Genomic DNA, 21293 nt, shown 5'->3' with positions numbered 1-21293 from the left:
TAGTACATGACTCTGACACAGAGTAACAGCTCACATACCAAATCTAATAAAAATATGTCAGTGTCTGGATCTCCTTCTCTGTTCAGTCACACTTAATCCTAATTTAGCTTCTTCCGAACGGAAACTGTCAGTGAAATTCATTTTTAAAGTGGAAAGAAAGAAATGCTGAAGGTAAAATTTATTCACGTTAATGCAAAGCAATCCTATGGAATTACAACCGTTAGACAAATTAGTGATTTATTTGTTGCATGCCGTTTCAAAATACACAATGGAGATACATAACGTTTTACTATAATCAAATGAAAGATTAAGGGGGGAGATTTATCAATCTGCACCAAAAAGTAACGCAAAATATGCCAAAATTACATTTAAACTAGACTGTGCCAAATTTATAGCATCCCTACGATCGTATTCACTCCAAAAAGAATTCACGCCGAAATAGAAATATGCTGAGAAAAGCGGTAGTGGTTAAAAATGTTGTTAAGACATTTATAAATGTGTTATCAAAGAAAAGGCGTAAATATAGGCAAAGTCATCAGCATACCCCCTTAAAATGCGTAAACTCATGAAAAGTCACACTCTGTAAGCAAAATTGTGACTTTTTGTTATAAAGTCGCAGGCTCCTGCAGTACTTCCTGTGGCCTATAGATGTCACTGGAAAAAGTCGCAGTTGCCGTCAAAATGTCGCAAATCTGCACTACGTCTCATTTATTAGGCTCTGTACGACCTTTGATAAATTTATTCTCAACTTTCACCACTTTCATCTCCACCTCTAAAAGTCAGTTATGTGACAAATTGCACCAAAATTGATAAACCTCCCCCTAAAGCAATGATTCGTCACATAAAAATATATTTTTTTAAATGTACAGATTTCATAAACAAATTAAAGCTTAAAGGGGTTGTACCACCAAATTTTTTAAATCAACACCCAGATCTGATAACTTTTGTAATTACATGTAATAAAATTTTTGTATAGCTGAGTGATTCAGTTAAATCTATCTGTATAGCGGCATCTGCTGTTTGTCCTTTTCCTTCTTTCTCTGTCCACTTTGCTGAGATGGTCGCACATGCTCAGTTACATCCATCATCTGCCACCAGCACTATTTACTGTTAGAAGCTGTGACAATGACAAGGAGATAGCTGCAGAACAAAGGACACACCTCCTGAGCTGTGATAGGGAGAGAACTGAAGCAGAAAGAACACACCACCTGAGCTGTAATTGGAAGAGAGCTGCAACAGAAAGAACATGCCCCCTCAGCTGTGATAGGAAGAGAGCTGCAGCAGAATGGACCCCCCCCTGAGCTGCCAGCCTGAAGAGAATCTAGCAGAGCAATTGGAGCAATGAATGGGGGGAGCTCTTTGTTGGAAAGACATTAGCATGTACAATGATGTCTTATTTTATTTAAATGACTCATGGGATAACCCCTTTAATTTCTAAAATACCCTGTTAAGGGGGAGAAAAGGACATGAATTTCACTTTGTATGACATTTTATAGAGATCTTAAAGTCATATGTTCTGTACTCAGAGTTAATCTAAAGATGGAGGTGGAAGAGGCCTAACTTTTTAGTTTTTGCTGTTATATGTTAAAGTTAGTTTGATAGGAAAATCCATTACAGTAGCTTTCTACATTAGTAGTCAGAATCTATTGTCATTGTAACATACATTTTATCATGTTATATATTTTTAGTATATGTGAATTTCAAATGAGTATATAAATACCGTAATACTTGTCATTAAAACTGTTAAAAACCATAGAAAAAAAGAACATTACAAGATGTAAAGGTTTTCTTAACATTTTCAGGGCACATCTGATTTATGATATGACAGCAATCGCTTTTGCAAGGTTCTTCTCATTTGTACTGGAAAAGGAATTTATTTCCGGAGTAAGCATCTTCCTAAACATTTTGTGACCACGGCTATCAACACTCTCAAAGACATATCCTGGTGGCAATGGGTAATTTGCAGGGCAAATTTCATTCTGCTTGGGTGTGAAATCTGAACGGTATAAAGTTCCACTTTCAAACGGGGCTGAGTTTCGAAGTGCTCCATTGGAAGGCTTAAAACTTTCAGTTGGATGGATTTCATAGGGAAGATAGTGGGACTTGAACGTAGTTAACCCATCAAATTTTCCAGTAGGCTTCGGAATCTGATGGTCTTTCTTGATCATTTCTTGACGTCTTGCTTCCCAGGCCCTAAAATCTTCCTTCATTGTAGAATTTCCTTGGAAAGGAACATTGGTTCTTCTTCCATGAGACACTGGTCGAATTGGGGCAACATAACTCAGCTGGTGTGGTACATAAGCTAGATGAGATGTAGTGCCTAGATCCATGTGAGTAGTAGGTGGATTATATTCCAGAGATTTTTGGACATGGTGTGGAGGAACGTGCCATGGCTGAAAGCTATCCCGAAATTCAGTGCTACCATCAAATCGGGCATCACTACCAACTTTATTATACTCAGGTTTAAAGCTTTTTGTTATTTCTCCAAGGGCACCTTTAAAATTGAGACGATGGGTGGTGAGATCTTCAAATGGTTGACTGCTGGGCTTATACTCCTGCTTTTGTCTTGGAACCCTACGTTCTATATCATAAGGAACATATGAAGTACGATGACTTGTAGTGCCATCAAAAGGTATGGCACTCTGTTTTGCTAAACCAGATGGCTTGAAACTTTCCCTTGGTTGTATTTCTTTAGGAAAAAAATCATCCTGGAACGTTGTTGCATTTCCGAATTTTGCATTTGGTGGTTGGTAAGAATGTCCTGGCTTAGCAAGTTCTCTTTTTTGGATATCCCATGGTCTGTAGTCATCTAGAAAAAAAAATAAAAAACTGTGTAAAACTTTTTGTATCATCTTACAGTTGCAAGAAAAAGTATGTGAACCCTTTGGAATGATATGGATTTCTGCACAAATTGGTCATAAAATGTGATCTGATCTTCATCTAAGTCACAACAATAGACAATCACAGTCTGCTTAAACTAATAACACACAAATAATTAAATGTTACCATGTTTTTATTGAACACACTATGTACTCACAGTGCAGGTGGAAAAAGTATGTGAACCCTTAGATTTAATAACTGGTTGAACCTCCTTTGGCAGCAATAACTTCTGCAACTACAGGAAACACTTGGTTGATGTGACGTGCACAACGGTCAGTCAAATATGACTTCCATGGAATTTGGGAACCCCTGCTCCGATCTGGGTGATTTTTGGATATGTTGTTCGCCCAGATCAGAGCTATCCATGGATGTATATGGGGATATGTAGGGTTTTGAGGTGTTTTGGGGAAAACGTGTGTACTCTCCTTTGAGTGATCAAGTTTATTGTGTTTGGTAATTGTGTCACAGGCAATGCCCATTGTATTTTGTTAATTGTGTCACAGGCAATGCCCATTGTATTTTGTTGATTGCGTCACAGACAATTCCCACTGTATTTTGTTAATTGTATCACAGGCAGAGGGGGGGGGGGGGTTGTGTACATTAGCTGGGAGTGTCTAACTGTACAATACTGTGTTTATTGGCTGTTGTGACTTTGTGTCCTGTGCTCCACAAGGTCCACGTGGGTGGTAACCTTGTGGGGAAAACTGTGTATAAGAAATGCCTTTGTGCTCATTAAAGAGACTTGCTTTATCCCTTCATGAAGTCTTGGCTCATGTTTGGGGGGATGGAATAACTACACTCTTCGGGATTGCTATATCACAATACTCCCCTGAGTATAAGCTCTCTGGATTTAGGGTCCAGTGTGGGTGGAGGATGGCGAGACCCCAACCAAGCTGCGGCAGTTTGTGGGGTCTGTGTTGGTTACGTGTCAAGCGGAGTGCTTGGAGCCCTCAGGAAGCACTAGGAGCATCCATCAATGGAGGTACCTAGTCGGGGTGCTAGGAGATCAGTTACACCAAGACATACCCATTCATTCTAACGTGAAGAAAGGGACAATGGGGCAGATTTAATAATCCTACAAATTGTGTTAATTTAAGAGGTTATCTAACTCTTTGTATCTGATTGATGGGGTCCAGCACCCGTGACTCCCACTGATCAGCTGTTTGAGAAGGCCCCGGTGCTCCTGTGAGCGCCACGGCCTTCTCACTGCTTACCCTAGGCCACTAATGTCAGGACCATCGGTCACATGGACTAGACACAGCTCAGCCCCATTCAATTGACAAGCTAGGAGGATTAAGTGGATTTTTCTAAAACAGGATGTGCCAAATTGTGTAACTTTGTGCAACTTATGACAAGATGTAGGTGAACTCACATTAGCCAATGTAAGGCAAGGGACAACCACAAAATGTGACAGAATGGTGAACAAGTGAGTTATAATGATAGGAATTGTTCTCAAAATGGATATGTCATCAGTATCAAATCATCAGGGGTAGTGGCACTCGTGTGAGTGCTGCTTCCATTTCAAAATTGCCTGTGCGTCTACTCACTTGTAGAGGCAGCACAGTGTAATTCAAGTGAATGGGACGAACGACTGTAATTGCCCTGCCCGGAGGCTGCAAAAGATGACGCGTGGGTAATTTTAGGATGAGCAGTTGTAATTACACTGCGTGGCCGCTGCAAATAATAAGGTGCACAGGTAATTTCAAGGCAGAAGCAGGGTTTGCACAAGCAATACTACCTCTTCCAGCTGATCGACAGGGGCAGCGGTAGTCGGACCCCACCAATCTGATATTGATGACCTATCCTGTGGGTAGGTCAGGAATACCTCTGCTCGATCTGTTCTCCCGCACTGTAGATTTACCTTTATATGTAGGGTTTGTGTCAAAAGTTCCCATATTGGCTTGCCTCTTTTCCACTGGCCGTGCTGGAATCATTGGCTCGATCTTATAGGGGTTGAAATCTTGTTTATAGGTTGTTCCGAGGTCAATCTGACCAGGCTTTGGTTGATACTCTTGGTTAGGACGTACTGGACGATTAGTTACGTCGTATGGAATATAATCTGACCTAAACATAAAAACACATACGTGTCACAGCATTCAGAAGACAATACAGCTTAATTACTCTCAACAGTAAGTATTCCGCATCTAGAGTATATGCAATTGACAGTTGTACACGTGTACTGTAGATTTAGTCACAGGAATACCAACCATACACACTACAGATAGCACCTCCGATGATGGTGACTACCTCCTCCAGCAATTGAGAACTGCCGTTCCTCAGCTGATCTGCACTTTAGGACCAGGCTTGACCCAGCCGGAAACGGTTAGAAAATCACTGGCCTTAGTGGTGATCCGTCTCAGCCAGTTAATGGATGAGAGGGCCTTACCTAGCATTGACGGCAGTGTCAAGCCAGGACAGGAAGTGCAAAACAGAGGGTTCGGAGCAACTGTACAATGGCAGTCACAGGGGATGGCTGAGTACTGATTCTTTGGTTTTAACAACTTCTGGCCCCTTAAAAAAATCTACACAGAAAACCCTTTTAAAGCACATCTGTCAGCAGATTTCTACCTATGAAACTGGATGACCTGTTACATGTGCACTTGGCAGCTGAAGGCATCTGTGTTGGTCCCATGTACATATGTGCCCGCATTGCTGAGAAAGATGCTGTTTTAATATATGCAAATGAGTCTCTAGGAGCAACGGGGGCGTTGCCATTACACCTAGAGGCTCTGCTGTCTCTGTAACTGCTGCACCCTCTGCACTTTGATCGATTTTAGGAGGTTTTGTTACTGCCTGGCCTTGTCAGTTGCAGAGAGAGCAGAGCCTCTAGGTGTAACGGCAACGCCCCCGTTGCTCCTAGAGACTCATTTGCATATATTAAAACATCATTTTTTTCAGTAATGTGGGCACATATGAACATGGGACCAACACAGATGCCTTCAGCTGCCAAGCGCACATGTAACAGGTCAGCCAGTGTCATAGGTAGCTTTAAAAAATAACTGGAGCAAGATACAGGTCTGTCTGTTGGGATTCTGTTCAAATGGACTTTATGGAAATTGACTGAACTTTGAAATGTATAAAATGGCATAAGTCTGTGATGGTCAGTGGCATAACTACCACAGCGGCAGACCATGCGACTGCTGTGGGGCCCAGGTGGGATCATCTCCTCTTCTACCGGAGGTGAAAACTTGGTCAGGACTCTACCCTCTAAAGCAGGCATCCTCAACCTGCGGCCCTCCAGCTGTTGTAAAACTACAACTCCCACAATGCCCTGCTGTAGGTTGATACCTGTAGGTTGTTCGGGCATGCTGGGAGTTGTAGTTTTGCAACAGCTGGAAAGCCGCAGTTTGAGGATGCCTGAACTAAAGGAACAACTTTTATCAAATGAAGCAGTGGAAAAAAACGGCCCAATGGTCATTGAAAGAGGTTTAGGCAGAAACCCTTCTGTCCTGTGTGGGGGCCAGGTTTGGCCCTTACTTCTCTATGTACGCCACTGGTGATGGTCCTCACTTTTCAGTGCAGAAGTACCACATTTGTATAGCAAATGTATATAATAAATACAGTACTATAAATGAGTAAATATAGTTTACCCAACAGAGCCCACACATTTGTCATCTTCCAAACTATGTGATGTTCTACTTCTCTACTAGGTACACTGCACCAGGGGACGTCTATGAGCCCCTCATGGTGTGACATAAACAACCCTGGCCATGTACATCATAGTAATAGGTTTACTTAAAGGTTGTTATTCCTTCCATCTTTCCATGGTTCCCCTGGTATTCATGCTTCGGTTTCATGCTGTTTGGCGGTTGGATGTTATCATACTGAGGGTATTTTTCCACATATTCAGTCAAACGGCAAGGCTGCTCAGATTTCTCAAAAATTTTAGTTGGCATGTGCGGGCAACGGTGACGCCTGCCAAAAGAAAAGACAAAAAAATACAACCATGAGTATCTACGACTTACTACCTAGAGAGGTACCAAATGAGTTACAACAGCATAAATGTGGTATTACATAGCGCCTGTTCAAACAGATACATGAGTGTGCCAAGTTCTCCACCACTAGGGGCACTCTCTGCAATGGCTCTCTGATTAGCAGGAGATGTCCTCTGTGGTGCCCAAAAGCCTTCAAGAGGTTGTCCGCTTTGATGACCTATCCTCAGGATTGATGACCTATCCTCCTCAGGATTGATGACCTATCCTCAGGATTACAATATCAGATCAGCGGGGGTCCGACTCGCAACACCCCCGCCGATCACCTCCTCTGCTCTGTTTACCTGCAGTGGTGAGCAGGTGTAATTACACGTATGGTGTCCCCATCCATAGCAGCTTACAGGAGCAGGGACCTAGCTGCTTTCCTGCACTGTCCTGGCATTGAGTAGCTATTTTACCAGAACTGCCATGCTTTTAAAGGGGTTGTGCACTAATTTCCAGACCTCTCATATTGGCGGAATCTGCGTAAGTGATCATACTTACCAGATCCTTGGCGCTGGGTCCCGACTCGTTCACTCCCTGGCCTCCATGTAAACTTCCTGTTTTACTCTGCTGCAGCCAAACACTGGCCTCTGCTCCCCTGCATTATCTCAAATGTTCATATGACACAAGGGGAGTAGATCACCTCTGTGGCCAGTGACTGGTTGCAGCAGCATCAATCCGGAAATTTACACAGAGGGACTAGAGTCAAGCAGCAGAGGTTTGGGACCCACCACTGAGGATCAGGTAAGTATGATGGCTATATACTGTAGGTTAATAAACATGGTAAAAAGCATTTACGCCAATTTTGTGGTGCAATTCTGGCACATTGTGATTAGTAAATCTCCCCCTCTACTACATCATTTGGCCTCATGCAGGTTAGGCTGATGTTTCCCTATTAAAATGACATGAATCTGCTCAGCTCCTCCTGCTCTATCACATGCTGCAGGCTGATCAGACGCCATGTGCAATGTGGTAAAGAGCTTTATGCAACTGAGCAGTAATGAGTTTTAGTTATATACTTATTTATGACTACATTTTGTGATAAATACAAGACAGCACACAGCCAGTTAACTCCAGTGCAAGATGAAAAGGGGTTCTGAGCAGTGTGTTAGCGCTAGCAATTACAGGTGCACATACAAGGCAGAGCTTATGGCGACCTCTACTGGACAGTGTTGGGGTGACCTCTATTTTACAACACCACAAAAACTACACAGTAAAACCTAAGCAAAAGACCAGCTCCGCCAGACGCCCCAATTTTCTGTGGCTTAATTTTCAGCTCCATTACATGCTATGCATAGTGGCCATGCCCTTTTGAGAAGACCACCCTCTACAAGACCATTTTGCATGCAATATTTTGGTTAGTTGCCTCAATTAAGTTACCAAGCCATTTTCTTCCCTTTTTTTTCAATTCATTTTGAGAAACGTACGTACTACTACTTATTATTTCCTATATTACTATGGATTGTGTGATAGTTTAGGCTACACGAACATCTCCAGGTCTGTATTTCAGATCCCCAAAATACGGGCACCTTCTGTATTCCATATTTTTTTTCACTCTCATCAATAGAACTGGCTATTCTCAAAAATGTGCCCTTCTGGAGCCTAGAAATTTTTTATTTCCTATCGGTTTGATGTATACAAATCTGCAGCACTCCACATTTTTGTATCCTGCAGACTCCAGTAAAAAATGCATATGTTAACGTAAATTCTTTTTCTACCATAGAACTGTATGGTGAACGGACGCCACTCTACGGCATCAGTCTGAGGCATCTGTTAACGCATACATTTTTGGTATGCATTAAATGGATGGCAATATAGGATGTGAACCCAGCCCTAGTGTCAGAATAAGCAGCAGTACACAGAGGAGCAGCGTGGCGGAGAGGGGAGGCCGCCATGTGCTGACACAGCGCTACCTGGTTCTGGTGGTCAGGGATGAAGACTGTGTTTACCAAGGATCATTTTCTACTGGGAAATACAGGGCACAGTATAATACACTAGAATCTATATAATATAAAGATATTAGCCCTTCCCCCGAATGATAATACAATTAGGGGGTCATTTATTTTATAGAAATACGTCTATGCATTTCTGAGACAGATTGTGGCGCAAAGGTCCTTAGCACCGTAATGTGCATATTTTCCCTCTCATACCAAGTCTAAAAAAGGATGGCGTGGGCAGGGAAAGGGATACAGTTATGGCCATCCAGATATTGGATGCCAGCGCCATACATTGACCGGATAACACCTCTGTACAGTGAGCGGATAACACCGCCATACCGTGACTGGATAAAAGAGTATAAGAGGGCACAGTACAGGGAATGACTAGGGGAACTGCACAGGGTGTGGTAAGAGGGCACAATGCAGGGTATAAGGGGGCACAGTACAGGGTGGGGGGGCACAGTCACATGACTCTGTGAAATTAGAAGGTCCTTATGGTGAATGCAGTTCATATGCCACCATAATAAGTGGAAGAGGAGTGAGACAAGGGTGTGATTATGTGGCTAGAGATAAAAAAAATGTAACTGTCGGCCAGTACAGGCCCCAAAAATTAGCCAATAGGCATTCACCTAACAGCAAAGAACTTTGGATTCTGTGGCTGGAGGTACATTAGGCGGTCACAGGATAAAGATGTAACCGTCGGCCAGTACAGGCCCCAAAAATTAGGCCTTCACCCGACATAAAAGGCCTTTTATGCCGCTGTATATACATAAGACAAGCACCATTCTTTGTTCTGGGTCGGTGGCAGATGTGTGGGCTGGCATGAGGAAATTCAATTAGACGTGGTCATCACAGGTGTTGAATTACTCCGAGATCCATTCCTCATTCATTAAAAAAATGTGAGGTAGTCCACACTGTTGTGAGCTGCGCTGAACGTCCTTTCGGACAGGACACTCGACGAGGGGCAAGCCAAGAGTTCCATGGCAAATTGTGCCAGCTCTGGCCGCAGGTCAAGCCTGCACACCCAGTAGTCAAGGGGTTCCTCGCTTCTTAGAGCATCCACATCGGCCGTTAACCCGATGTAGTCAGACACCTGTTGGTCTAGGCGTTCCCTGAGGCTGGATCTGGAGGGCGGCTCATATCCAAAGTAACCATCATCTTCAAACCGTGCTCTTTTTGCAGGCGTGGTAGGATTGGTACTCGCACCTGTTTCGCTGTGGGTAGAAATTCCTCTGCCGGCGCCCGCAACAGCAGAATGCAGCATCTCTCGCAGCAAGGCCTGGAAATGCTGTATTCTGACAGTCCCCTGTGATGCTGGTAACATGTCCGCCATTTTGTGTTTGTAACGGGGTCTACGTACGTTGTCACCCAGTACAGGTCCTTGCCCTTTATGCTTTTTATATGGGGGTCCCTCTTCAAACACTGGAGAATGAAGGCGGCCCCCATTTGCACTCAATTGGAAGCGGTGGAGCGCCCTGGCACCTGCTCATTGCCCAGGAAAATGTCGTCCTCAGTCTACTCCCCCCAGCCACGGACAACACCAGGGATCCCCGAAAATTTTAAAGCCTGCTCTTCTTGCTCCTCCTCCTCCACCCAGCCACTCTCCAGAAAGAAGGCGTAAGGTACAATGTCACTGATGGAGCCCTGGCTGCGACTGACCAGTTATCTCATCAAATGGCCGCAGAAGTCTGCATGCGTCGCGCATGAGCAGCCACTTGAGCCGTGAAAAAAAAACAAAGCTCCCCAGAACCTGTCCTGCCGCAGAGTTCGTACAGGTAGTCGTTAATGGCACGTTGCTGCTGGAGCAGCCTATCAAGAATATACAAGGTGGAGTTCCAGCGCGTCGAGCTGTCACAAATCAGACGTCTGACGGGCAGGTGGTGTAGCCGCGGAACGTCAGCAAGGCGAGCCATGGCCGTGTAAGATCTTCTAAAATGGCCAGAGATTTTCCTGGCCTGCCTCAAGATGTCCTGGACCCCGGGGTATTTGGCAACGAATCGCTGTGCACGACTAAGTTCAGGATGTGTGCCATGCACGGCACATGTGTCATTTTGCACACTCAGCATATTGGCACCGTTGTCGCACACCACTTTATCAACTGTCTAATTGAGAGGGGTTAGCCACTGATCGGCCTGTGGCCGCAGAGCTGAAAGAAGTGCAGGACCGGTGTGGCTCTTGGCTTCCAGGCACAACAACCGCAGCACAGCATGTCAACGTTTAAACTGGCACGTCGAATAGGTTCTGGGGAGCTTGGGGGGTACAGCGGAAGAGGCGATAGCAGTGGAAAAGGCAGAGTCAGCCGAGGAGGAGACGGAGGATGGAGTAGGAGGAGGAGAAGAAGAGGCAGGCCTGCATGTAATGCGTGATGGTAACACCAAATCCACAAGGGTGCCACGCGTTACATGCTTGACGGCCGTCAGAAGGTTCACCCAATGGGCAGTAAAAGTTATGTACCTTCCCTGCCCGTGTTTTCTAGACCACCTGTCTGTGGTCAGATGTATCTTGGCACCAACCCTGTGTGCCAGAGATATCCGAACTTTCCGCTGAACGTGGCCATATAGTTTAGGGATGCCCTTCTGGGAGAAATATTTCCTTCCGGGGACCTTCCATTGCGGTGTGCCAATGGCCGCAAATTTTCTAAATGCCTCCGAGTCCACCAATTTATATGGCAGTAGTTGGCGGGCTAGCAGTTCCGACAAGCCAGCGGTCAGCCGTTGGGCAAGAGGATTATCCAGCATCACAATTTTTTACGCTCGAACATTTGGGCCACGGAAGCCTGCCTTGTGCCAGATGAATGCGACGATGGCACGGTGGAAGGTGGAGTGGGGGACAAATGGGAGGAGAAAGGAGAAGAGGGAGGACGTGGAGCGCCGGGAGTGTGGCTTTGTGGGTTCTGACGGCATTGCTCCCACTGGGCTCGGTGATGGGAGGTCAGGTGCCTTCTTAAGGCGGTCGTCCATAGGTGAGTGTTGGGCTTACCGCGACTTATGCGTTGACCGCACAGGCTGCAGATGGCAACACTATTGTCAGCGGCGGACACATTAAAAAAAGACCACACTGCGGAGCCATATACTGTCGTCCTGGGAGCACAAGATGTGACCGTGCATGGTGGATGGGTCGCTCCAGATACATTTGCAGTCTGCTTTTTGCCCCCTGTGCACTGCGAGTTCTGCCTGCTTCTCCTCCTCCCTATCTGCTGCTCCGTCTCTCCCTCTGAACTCCTCTTCCTCTCTTGTGGGCACCCACGTGACATCCATCAACACGTCATAATCATCACCTTCACTACCACTGACAAGAGATCTCGGAGTAGGCAGCAACAGCGGGGACCACCCTCCTTGGACTGATCTGGGTACTGTCGTCAGACCTCTCGGTGGCGGAAGTTGCTACCTCCTCTTCCTCATCCGTTGCCAAGAATGGCTGTGCATTGGTAAGGTCTGGGAATGGATAGGAAAATAATACCTTTAACTCGAGTGGAGGGGCTATGGTGGTGGTGGTTTCTTTGGGGGTGCACACAGCAGAGAGTGAGGAGGGTGCAGATAGAGAGGATGAGGAGGGTGAAGAAGCGGAAGGCTGAGTGAGCCACTCAACCAACTCTGGTGCACCCTTTGAAGTTATCGCATGCGCCTTCTCCAACTTCCCACTTAGGCTCTGGCCTGGTGCACCTGCCCGACCCCTACCATCCCTGCGGAACGGTCTGCCTCTTCCTCTGCCTGTCATTTTCTAAATGACCCTGTGCCTAAGTCCCTAGAGAAGAGCAGTATTTGTGGAAGCAGGTATATGGCAGGCCTCAATCAGTATTTTGTTGAAGAAGATATATGGCACCCCTCAATCAGTATTTGGTGGAAACAGGTATATGGCACCCCTCAATCAGTATTTTGTGGAAGCAGGTGTATTGCAGCCCTCAATCAGTATTTGGTGGAAGAAGGTATATAGCAATAGTACCCCTCAATGAGTATTTAGTGTAAGAAGGTATATAGCACCCGTCAATCAGTATTTGGCGGAAACAGGTATATAGCACCCCTCAATCAGTATTTGGCGGAAACAGGTATATGGCACCCCTCAATCAGTATTTTGTAGAAGAAAGGATATAGCAATATCACCCCTCAATCAGTATTTTGTGGAAGAAGGTATATGGCACCCCTCAATGAGTATTTGGCGGAAAACTGGTATATAGCACCCCTCAATCAGGATTTTGTGGAAGAAGATATATGGCACCCCTCAATCAGTATTTGGCGGAAACAGGTATATATCACCCCTCAATCAGTATTTGGCAGAAACAGGTATATATCACCCCTCAATCAGTATTTGGCAGAAACAGGTATATATCACCCCTCAATCAGTATTTGGCAGAAACAGGTATATGGCACCCCTCAATCAGTATTTTGTGAAAGCAGGTGTATCGCAGCCCTCAATCAGTATTTGGTGGAAGAAAGTATATAGCAATAGCACCCCTCAATCAGTATTTTGTGGAAGAAGGTATATGGCACCTCTCAATCAGTATTTGGCGGAAGCAGGTATATAGCACCCCTCAATCAGTATTTGGCGGAAACAGGTACATGGCACCACTCAATCAGTATTTTGTGGAAGCAGGTGTATCGCAGCCCTCAATCAGTATTTGGTGGAAGAAGGTATATGGCACCCCTCAATCAGTATTTTGTGGAAGAAAATCACCTCTCATTCAGTATTTGGTGGAAACTGATATATAACACTCCTCAATCAGTATCTGGCAGAAACAGGTATATAGCACCCCTCAATCAGGATTTTGTGGAAGAAGGTAAATAGCACCCCGCAATCAGTATGTGTTGAAAACAGGTATATGGCACCCCTCAATTAGTATTTTGTGGAAGCAGGTGTTTCGCAGCCCTCAATCAGTATTTGGTGGAAGAAGGTATATGGCACCCCTGAATCAGTATTTGGTGGAAACTGGTATATAGCACCTCTCAATCAGGATTTTGTGGAAGAAGGTATATGGCAGCCCTCAATCAGTATTTGGCGGAAACAGGTATATAGCACCCCTCAATCAGTATTTGGCAGAAACAGGTATATAGCACCCTCAATCAGTATTTGCCGGAAACAGGTATATGGCACCCCTCAATCAGTATATTGTGGAAGCAGGTATATGGCACCCCTCAATCAGCATTTGGCGGAAACAGGTATATAGCACCCCTCAATCAGGATTTTGTGGAAGAAGGTATATAGCACCCCTCAATCAGGATTTTGTGGAAGAAGGTATATGGCACCCCTCAAGCAGTTTTTTTGGGGGGCAACAGGTATATCACACCCGTTGCAATTAGTTACTCTATTAGCGTTTGTCCCTCTATCTAGCTGCGGTATTGCAGCAGAACCGCACACAACTGCTGCACAATACAAATACACTATAATATAATTTCTATGTTAGAAGGTATATTATAGGTATATTACACCCCTCTATATCACACCCATCGATGGCCCACCTATACCAGTCCTGAAAAAGGACTTTTGTGGCCCTATTAGCTAGCGTTTGGTGTCCCTAACAGTCCCTGCTCCACAAAGCAACCTCTCCCTACACTGGCAAAATACAGAATGTAAAATGTCTGCCAGATCGGGTTCTGTTATAGGGTAGGGTGTGTGTCCATGTGCTGAAACGTCTCAATTGGCTGTCCTGTCCCACCTGATGGATGTGTCATGGGTCAAAGTTCGGCGCTATGCAAAAAAATATGGCGCATGTGAATATCGCTATATGTTCACATGTTCATCGAATCGCGAACAAGCAAAGTTCGCCGCAAAACGACCGCCGGGCGAACTGCAAGCCCATCTCTTTAGGTCATCAATATTAATGGCTGGACAACCCCTTTAATAGTAACAGCCGTGTTTTGTCTGATCATTCATGCTACCTGTAATTTATACATTAATATATTGATATGCTGTAGTTCTGTGTTCCTGATGACGTGCTAGTAAGTATTGCTAATGGTCCTGTAGCGGGATGTGATGACAAGTGTCAGTTGTCGGATGCCATTACAACCCAGCTATTGTGGATATGTTTTCCTTGGTAACTGTGTACAGCACATGATGGGCGCACCCAGGTTACACTACTAGGCAACTGCTCAACACACATGGACCATTCCTGACCTACCGGTGTCAAGTGCTGAGATACTAAATCGCTCTATAGTAGACATGACGTTTACCCCACCCCATTATCAACCTCTAGACATACATTCACCTCTACAATGAATTGCATTGTAAATTGTTCTCCTACCGTCCTCACACGTCATATTAGCAATAATAGGCGAAATAAACCCGAAAAGTAATGAACCCCTGCAGGTACGTCACTTCATCAGCTCAGGACCTACAGCAGGCCAAACACTTTAGATAGTGGAACTTTTGTTCAGCAGGTAGCCATTCCCGATGATCTCCCCCCATATAGGTGCACACTTGTCTTATCTTACAAGGGTGAGGGGCAGTTAAGCCACTGCCAGGCCTCCTCTGGTGGGGACTTACCACCCCTGACAAGTGAAGGATTGGAAATGTTGCAATCCAACAGCTTGACCTCTTTTTCTCCTGACATCTGACATCACTGTCACATCACCATAAACATGAGAGGGTAATCTTTCCACCAAAACGGGTAGGTTTTCCCAACATTTAAGGGGTTTTCCAAGATTTTAATACTGATCGAGGGGTCCGACACCCGGGACCCCCACCGATCAGCTGTTTCAGAAGACACCAGTGCTCCTGTGAGTGCTGCGGCCTTCTTGCAGCTTTCTCTAGGCTGGTGACGTCACGTTCATCGGTCACGTGGCCTTGGAGAAGCTCAGCCCCATTGAAGTGAAAGGGGCTGAGCGCGATACCAAGCACCGTCGCTATACAATGTACAGAGCTGTACTTGGTGAGCACGGAGAAGGCCACAGCACTACTGCAACTTCCTAAACAATTGATAGGTGGGGGTCCCAGGTGTCGGACCCCCACCGATCAGATACTGATGACCTATCCAGGAGAATAGGAGGGAGGGAGGCATAAGAAAATAGAAAAATGCACCTTACTCACATCAAAGTACAGGGACACGTCATGGAGATATGGAAAGTTTTGGTCTGGGCTCAATAGTCACGTGTGCACAAACGGCATGTCACCGCTGAAGGCTATGATGGGCTGCAGCATCACATGGATGGGGAATGGCACATGACTGCTGCAGGCCCACCAGGGTTCATAGCAAGGGGAACTGGGGGACATTTTAAAAGTGATAAAAGAGTTTTCTATTTTACATTTACACCCCCCCCCCCCCCAAGCCTCTATTTATTAATGAACTACAACTCTGCTACCAACCAATGGAGGTGCGCTGCCAATTAGTGAAGACTAAGGAATCTAGATGAAGGTGAACTACAGACTTCTTATGTCCATATGACATTACATATAAAGCTATAGAAAATATAATTCTCCAGGTCAGTACAATTACAATGATACAACATATGTAAAGTTTTTCTTGCATTTAATACTAAACAAAGTAACACATTTTTCCTTTGTATTGCCATGTTCTCACCCCCATAACTGTTTTATTTGTATGTGTACGGAGCTTCGTGGGGGCTAATTTGTTTGCGGGATGATCTGTACTTTTCATTGATACCATTTTGGGGTGTGTATTTTTTTAGCACTTTTTATTTAAAAAAAATTGTGTGAGGTAAAGCGACAAAAAAATAGCGAATCGGCCATTTTGACTTTTTTTTTCCTGTTTCCCTGTTTGCCTTATGGAAGAAAATTTTTTATATTTTAAGTAGTACGGGTGTTTTCATACACGATGCCCATTATGTCAATTTTTTTACATTATTTATGTATTTTTATTTTACATTTTGGGGAAAGGGGGGTGATTTTAACTTTTATATTCTTTTTATTTATTTTTTATATTTTTTTAACTTTTTTTTCACACTTTTTTTATAGTTCCCATAGGAAACTATAACAAGCAATCATTAGACTGCTTTTTTCCTAGAATCCAATGCATTGGCATTGGAGTGTATGACAATTACACTAAGTTCCTATGGAGCTCTGCCACAGGCAGGCTCTCTATAGGAACTAGTGTGCAGCAGCCCTGTACTACTCCTGAGTACAAGACCTGCCACACACTGCATCCGGCTCCCCCGATTGTCGCCAGGGGGAGCCAGAGCATGGCCAGGAGCGTGCCCTTCCAGTCTTTAACTTCCCAGATGCCGTGCTCATATTTGACCACGGCACCTGAGGGAGTAAATGTATGCAATTAACTTTATTGTCGATCGCATACATTAGACCCAGGTGTCTGCCGTTTAAAACAGCAGGCACCCAGCGGCTATGGTGCCTGCTCCGCTTGCAAGCGCGCGCCATTTTTAAATTCCCTACGTAAATTTACATGGGGCGGTCCGGAAGGGGTTAATCAAGGAGACATTCTTACTTGCAGATATCTTTGTTCAAAGGGAAAGTGTCATCAGAAAGTGACCTGTTGTTTGAATTAAGTTTTATATTTTAGAATTTTTGGTGATTTGTTTTTATTTCCATTTTACTATATGTATAGGTCAGGAGGGAGCAGATAAGCTGTGAGATCTCCGTTCGTGAATGGCTAAGTGGACTTCTGTCCTTGGATCCTGGCATTCTGCTCTGGGAGGAACAGAAGCCCAGATCCACCAGATTCCTCATATGACAGACATTGCCCAGGTTCAGTGGATCCCATTCGCTATAATGGGGACCGTCGGGTTTCCGGTGTGAATACTAGCATTTAGCCACACAAAATACTGCTGCCTTTTGCTGAACTCAGCAATAGAATGCACCTAGCCTTATCTATACCGAAGTGATATCTGTCACTGTAATTTTGCCTGTAATAATAATGAGATGACTGCTGAAAAGTTATCTGTACTGAACACAAAGTCTCCACATATTTTCAGGCCTTGTGGTCAGTGTGAAATCTGCATGACACATTCCTTTTAAAGCGTTGCTGACGCCGTTTTTGAAGCAGTGTTTAGTCATAGCCAGAAGTGGATCTTACAGGAAGGAGAAAAACTCCTTCCTTTACGTTTCTCATTTTCTTCCAACCCAGGTATGGCTTTGGCTGAAAAGGCTTCAGAATAAACTGCCACAAAAATTGTGGTGTTTCCCCCCAAAAAATGCTGTGTGTGTGAAACCGCCCTCAAGTTGTATGACAGGCGGACACATGCTCGTGCATGAGAGTGGTACTATGTATAGTGCCTTGCAAAAGTATTCACCCCCTTGACTTTTTTCATATTTTGTTACATTACAGCCTTAAGTTCAATGTTTTGTTAATCTGAATTTTACGTGATGGATCAGAACACAATAGTCTAAGTTGGTGAAGTGAAATGAGAAAAATATATAAATAAAACTATTGTTTAGAAATAGAAAACAGAAAATTGGCATGTGCGTATGTATTCACCCCCTTTGTTAGGAAGCCCATAAAAAGCTCTGGTGCAACTAATTACCTTCAGAAGTCACACAATTGGTGAAATGATGTCCACCTGTGTGCAATCTAAGTGTCACATGACCTGTCATTACATATACACACCTTTTTTGAAAGGCCCCAGAGACTGCAACACCTAAGCAAGAGGCATCACTAACCAAACACTGCCATCAAGACCAAGGAACTCTCCAAACAAGTAAGGGGCAATGTTGGTGAGAAGTACAAGTCAGGGTTGGGTTATACAAAAAATATCAAAATCTTTGATCCCCAGGAGCAACATCAAATCTATCATAACCAAATGGAAAGAACATGGCACAACAGCAAACCTGCCAAGAGACGGCCGCCCACCAAAACTCACGGACTGGGCAAGGAGGGCATTAATCCGAGAGGCAGCACAGAGACCTAAGGTAACCCTGGAGGAGCTGCAGAGTTCCACAGCAGAGACTGGAGTATCTGTACATAGGACGACAATAAACCGTGTGCTCCATAGAGTTGGGCTTTATGGCAGAGTGGCCAGAAGAAAGCCACACAAAAAGGCACGTTGTGAGTTTGTGAGAAGGCATGTGGGAGACTCACAAAATGTATGGAGGAAGGTGCTCTGGTCTGATGAAACTAAAATTGAACTTTTTGGCCTTCAAAGAAAACTCTATGTCTGACGCAAACCCAATACATCTCATCACCCAAAGAACACCATCCCCACAGTAAAACATGGTGGTGGCAGCATCATGCTGTGGGGATGTTTTTCAGCAGGCGGTACCTGGAAACTGGTCAGAGTCGAGCCAAAGATGGATGGTGCTGAATACAGGGATATCCTTGAGCAAAACCTGTACCTCTCTGTGCGTGATTTGAGGCTAGGACGGAGGTTCACCTTCCAGCAGGACAATGACCCCAAACACACGGCTACAGCAACACTTGGGTGGTTTAAGGGGAAACATGTAAATGTGTTAGAATGGCCTAGTCAAAGCCTAGATCTCAATCCAATAGAAATCTGTGGTCAGACTTAAAGATTGCTGTTCACAAGCGCAAACCATCCAACTTGAAGGAGCTGGAGCAGTTTTGCAAGGAGGAATGGGCACAAATCCCAGTGGTAAGATGTGGCAAGCTCATAGAGACTTAGCCAAAACGACTTGGAGCTGTGATTACCGCAAAAGGTGGCTCTACAACGTGCTGACTTTGGGGGGGGGTCAATTATGCACATTGACTTTTTCTGTTATTTTGTCCTATTTGTTGTTTGCTTCACAATAAAAAACCTCTTCAAAGTTGTGGGCATGTTCTGTAAATTACATGATGCAAATCCTCAAACAATCCATGTTAATTCCAGGTTGTGAGGCACCAAAACACAAAAAAAGTCAAGGGGGGTGAATACTTTTGCAAGGCACTGTGTGTCTTCTAAAAAGCAACTTTTTTACATACCTTATGTAACTTCTTTAGACTACAAAAAATGCCCATAGGAATTTATTGAGGAGCTTGAAAATCTCTTCCAATTTTCTCCATTCAAACTGGTCACTATTATTATTGAATTACTATGTGACAGGATTTCTGAGTGAGTTTAAAAAGCGGTAGCTACTGTGTGAGTTACATGGACATTGCCTAGAAATGGTTTCTTGAGGGTTTGACTACTGTCTAGAAAAAGTCTTCAAAAAGTTGTGGTGCAGCTCTAGCTTTACAGGGCGTCTGTCAGCAGATTGGTACCTAAAAAAGGTGCACTTGGCAGATGATGCATCTGTGTTGGTCCCATGTACCTATGTGTCCGCATTGCTCAGAAAAATTATGTTTTAATATATGCAAATAAGACTCCAGGAGCAATGGGGCGTTGCCGTTACACCTGGAGGCTGTGCTCTCTCTGTACCTGCCGCGCCCTCTTAATCACACCTGGCTTGGCTGCTATGAGCCACTTCACACCAGTGCTGATAAATATATGGTGATTTGGTTCAGATTATACAAGTCCGGACAAATGTCTAGCAGGCGTGTAGTGAATGTGTTACCGACGGCAGCCCACCGCATTATCTGACCGGCTGCTATTGGTAACTGCCCCTTCTTTCATTTTTACCAGTCCTCCTCATCAGAATCGGGGGGTCTGGAGAGAGCCGTGTATTAAAACGGAAAAACACACGTTTCACACTGGAGTGAAATGCGCTAAATTTATTAAGAGGTGAATGTCTCCTAATAAATATGGAGCATCTCTTGGCAGAAGAGCAAATCTCCGCCTGCTGTTATCAAGGTGGATTCTTACACCGGTTTTGGTATATGTTAGTAAATCTGGCAGTCCTACGAAATGCTGGAGCAAAACGCAAACAAGAAGCACAACATGGCAACACGTCACTAATTTCTGTGCAAATGTGGATCGTGCCTAAATTTGTCAAAAATAGCAAAACAGGATGAGCAACTTAATAACAATCTTATGATTATCTATCTACCTATCTTATATCTGTCCATCTAAATAGGTAAAATAGAATAGATATACTGTAATAGAGAGAAAGGCTCTAGGGTTGAGCCAAAATGTTGCCTATCCGCATGGGTGAATAAAAGTATATTTTCATTTTTACTGATTTTGCAGTGCTGCCTCTTTGCTATTTTGTATACTGGGCAATAGTCTCGTCCCCTCAGGCCTGCACCCCTTTTTTTGTTTTTGTTTAAGTTTGCATTTAGTGCTGCCAGATTTTTGCGATAGATAGAGAGATAAATAGATAGATAATAGATAGATAGATAGATATGAGACAGATAAATACATAGATAGATAAATATGAGATAGATAGATAAATAAACAAATAGATAGATGTGAGATAGATCGATAGATATGAGACAGATAGATAAATAGATAGATATGAGATAGATAGATAGATAGATAGAAGATAGATAGATAGATAGATAACAGACAGACAGGCTTGATGTCTCCAGCTAGGTGGGCACTAGGCTGGCCCCTCTGCTCCCCCCACATCTCGGTGTCTCCCTGGTTCCTACCCGCAGGTGCAGATCTCGCAGATACACTTGCGCTTCATGTCGCCGGTGCGGTCAGTCAGAGAGCAGGTCAGTGGCGCTGCAGTCAGGACACACTCAGTAGGAGAGCTGGTAACTAAGCACGCAGGAGGTCGCCTAGTA

The 21293-nt window shown here is 44.4% G+C and overlaps 1 protein-coding gene across 1 annotated transcript; it reads right to left on the bottom strand.

Moving 5' to 3' along the window:
* Window positions 1-232: 232 nt before the first annotated feature.
* Window positions 233-21281, bottom strand: SAXO2 (stabilizer of axonemal microtubules 2). Its single transcript, XM_044283251.1, has 4 exons — window positions 21156-21281; window positions 6616-6795; window positions 4742-4944; window positions 233-2809 (listed from the first exon to the last, which is right to left on the bottom strand). The coding sequence occupies exons 1-4, from the start codon at window positions 21191-21193 to the stop codon at window positions 1815-1817; spliced, it is 1416 nt and encodes a 471-aa protein (XP_044139186.1). The 5' UTR covers window positions 21194-21281; the 3' UTR covers window positions 233-1814.
* Window positions 21282-21293: the final 12 nt, after the last annotated feature.

This window comes from Bufo gargarizans, chromosome 2 (assembly GCF_014858855.1).
Source record: "Bufo gargarizans isolate SCDJY-AF-19 chromosome 2, ASM1485885v1, whole genome shotgun sequence".
NCBI lineage: Eukaryota > Metazoa > Chordata > Amphibia > Anura > Bufonidae > Bufo > Bufo gargarizans.
The sequence above is the reverse complement of the archived record's forward strand: the minus strand, read 5'-3'. Positions and strand labels throughout refer to the sequence as shown.

Bases quoted from the DNA above. Each gene is read 5' to 3' on its own strand.
- SAXO2 (XM_044283251.1), bottom strand. From the start codon at position 21,193: ATGAAGCGCAAGTGTATCTGCGAGATCTGCACCTGCGG. The intron at 4,945-6,615 runs GTAAACCTATTA...TTTTATGTTTAG, and splicing joins GAAGGAATAACAACCTTTAA to GTCAGATTATATTCCATACG. The intron at 2,810-4,741 runs GTAAATCTACAG...TTTTTTTTCTAG, and splicing joins CACAAACCCTACATATAAAG to ATGACTACAGACCATGGGAT.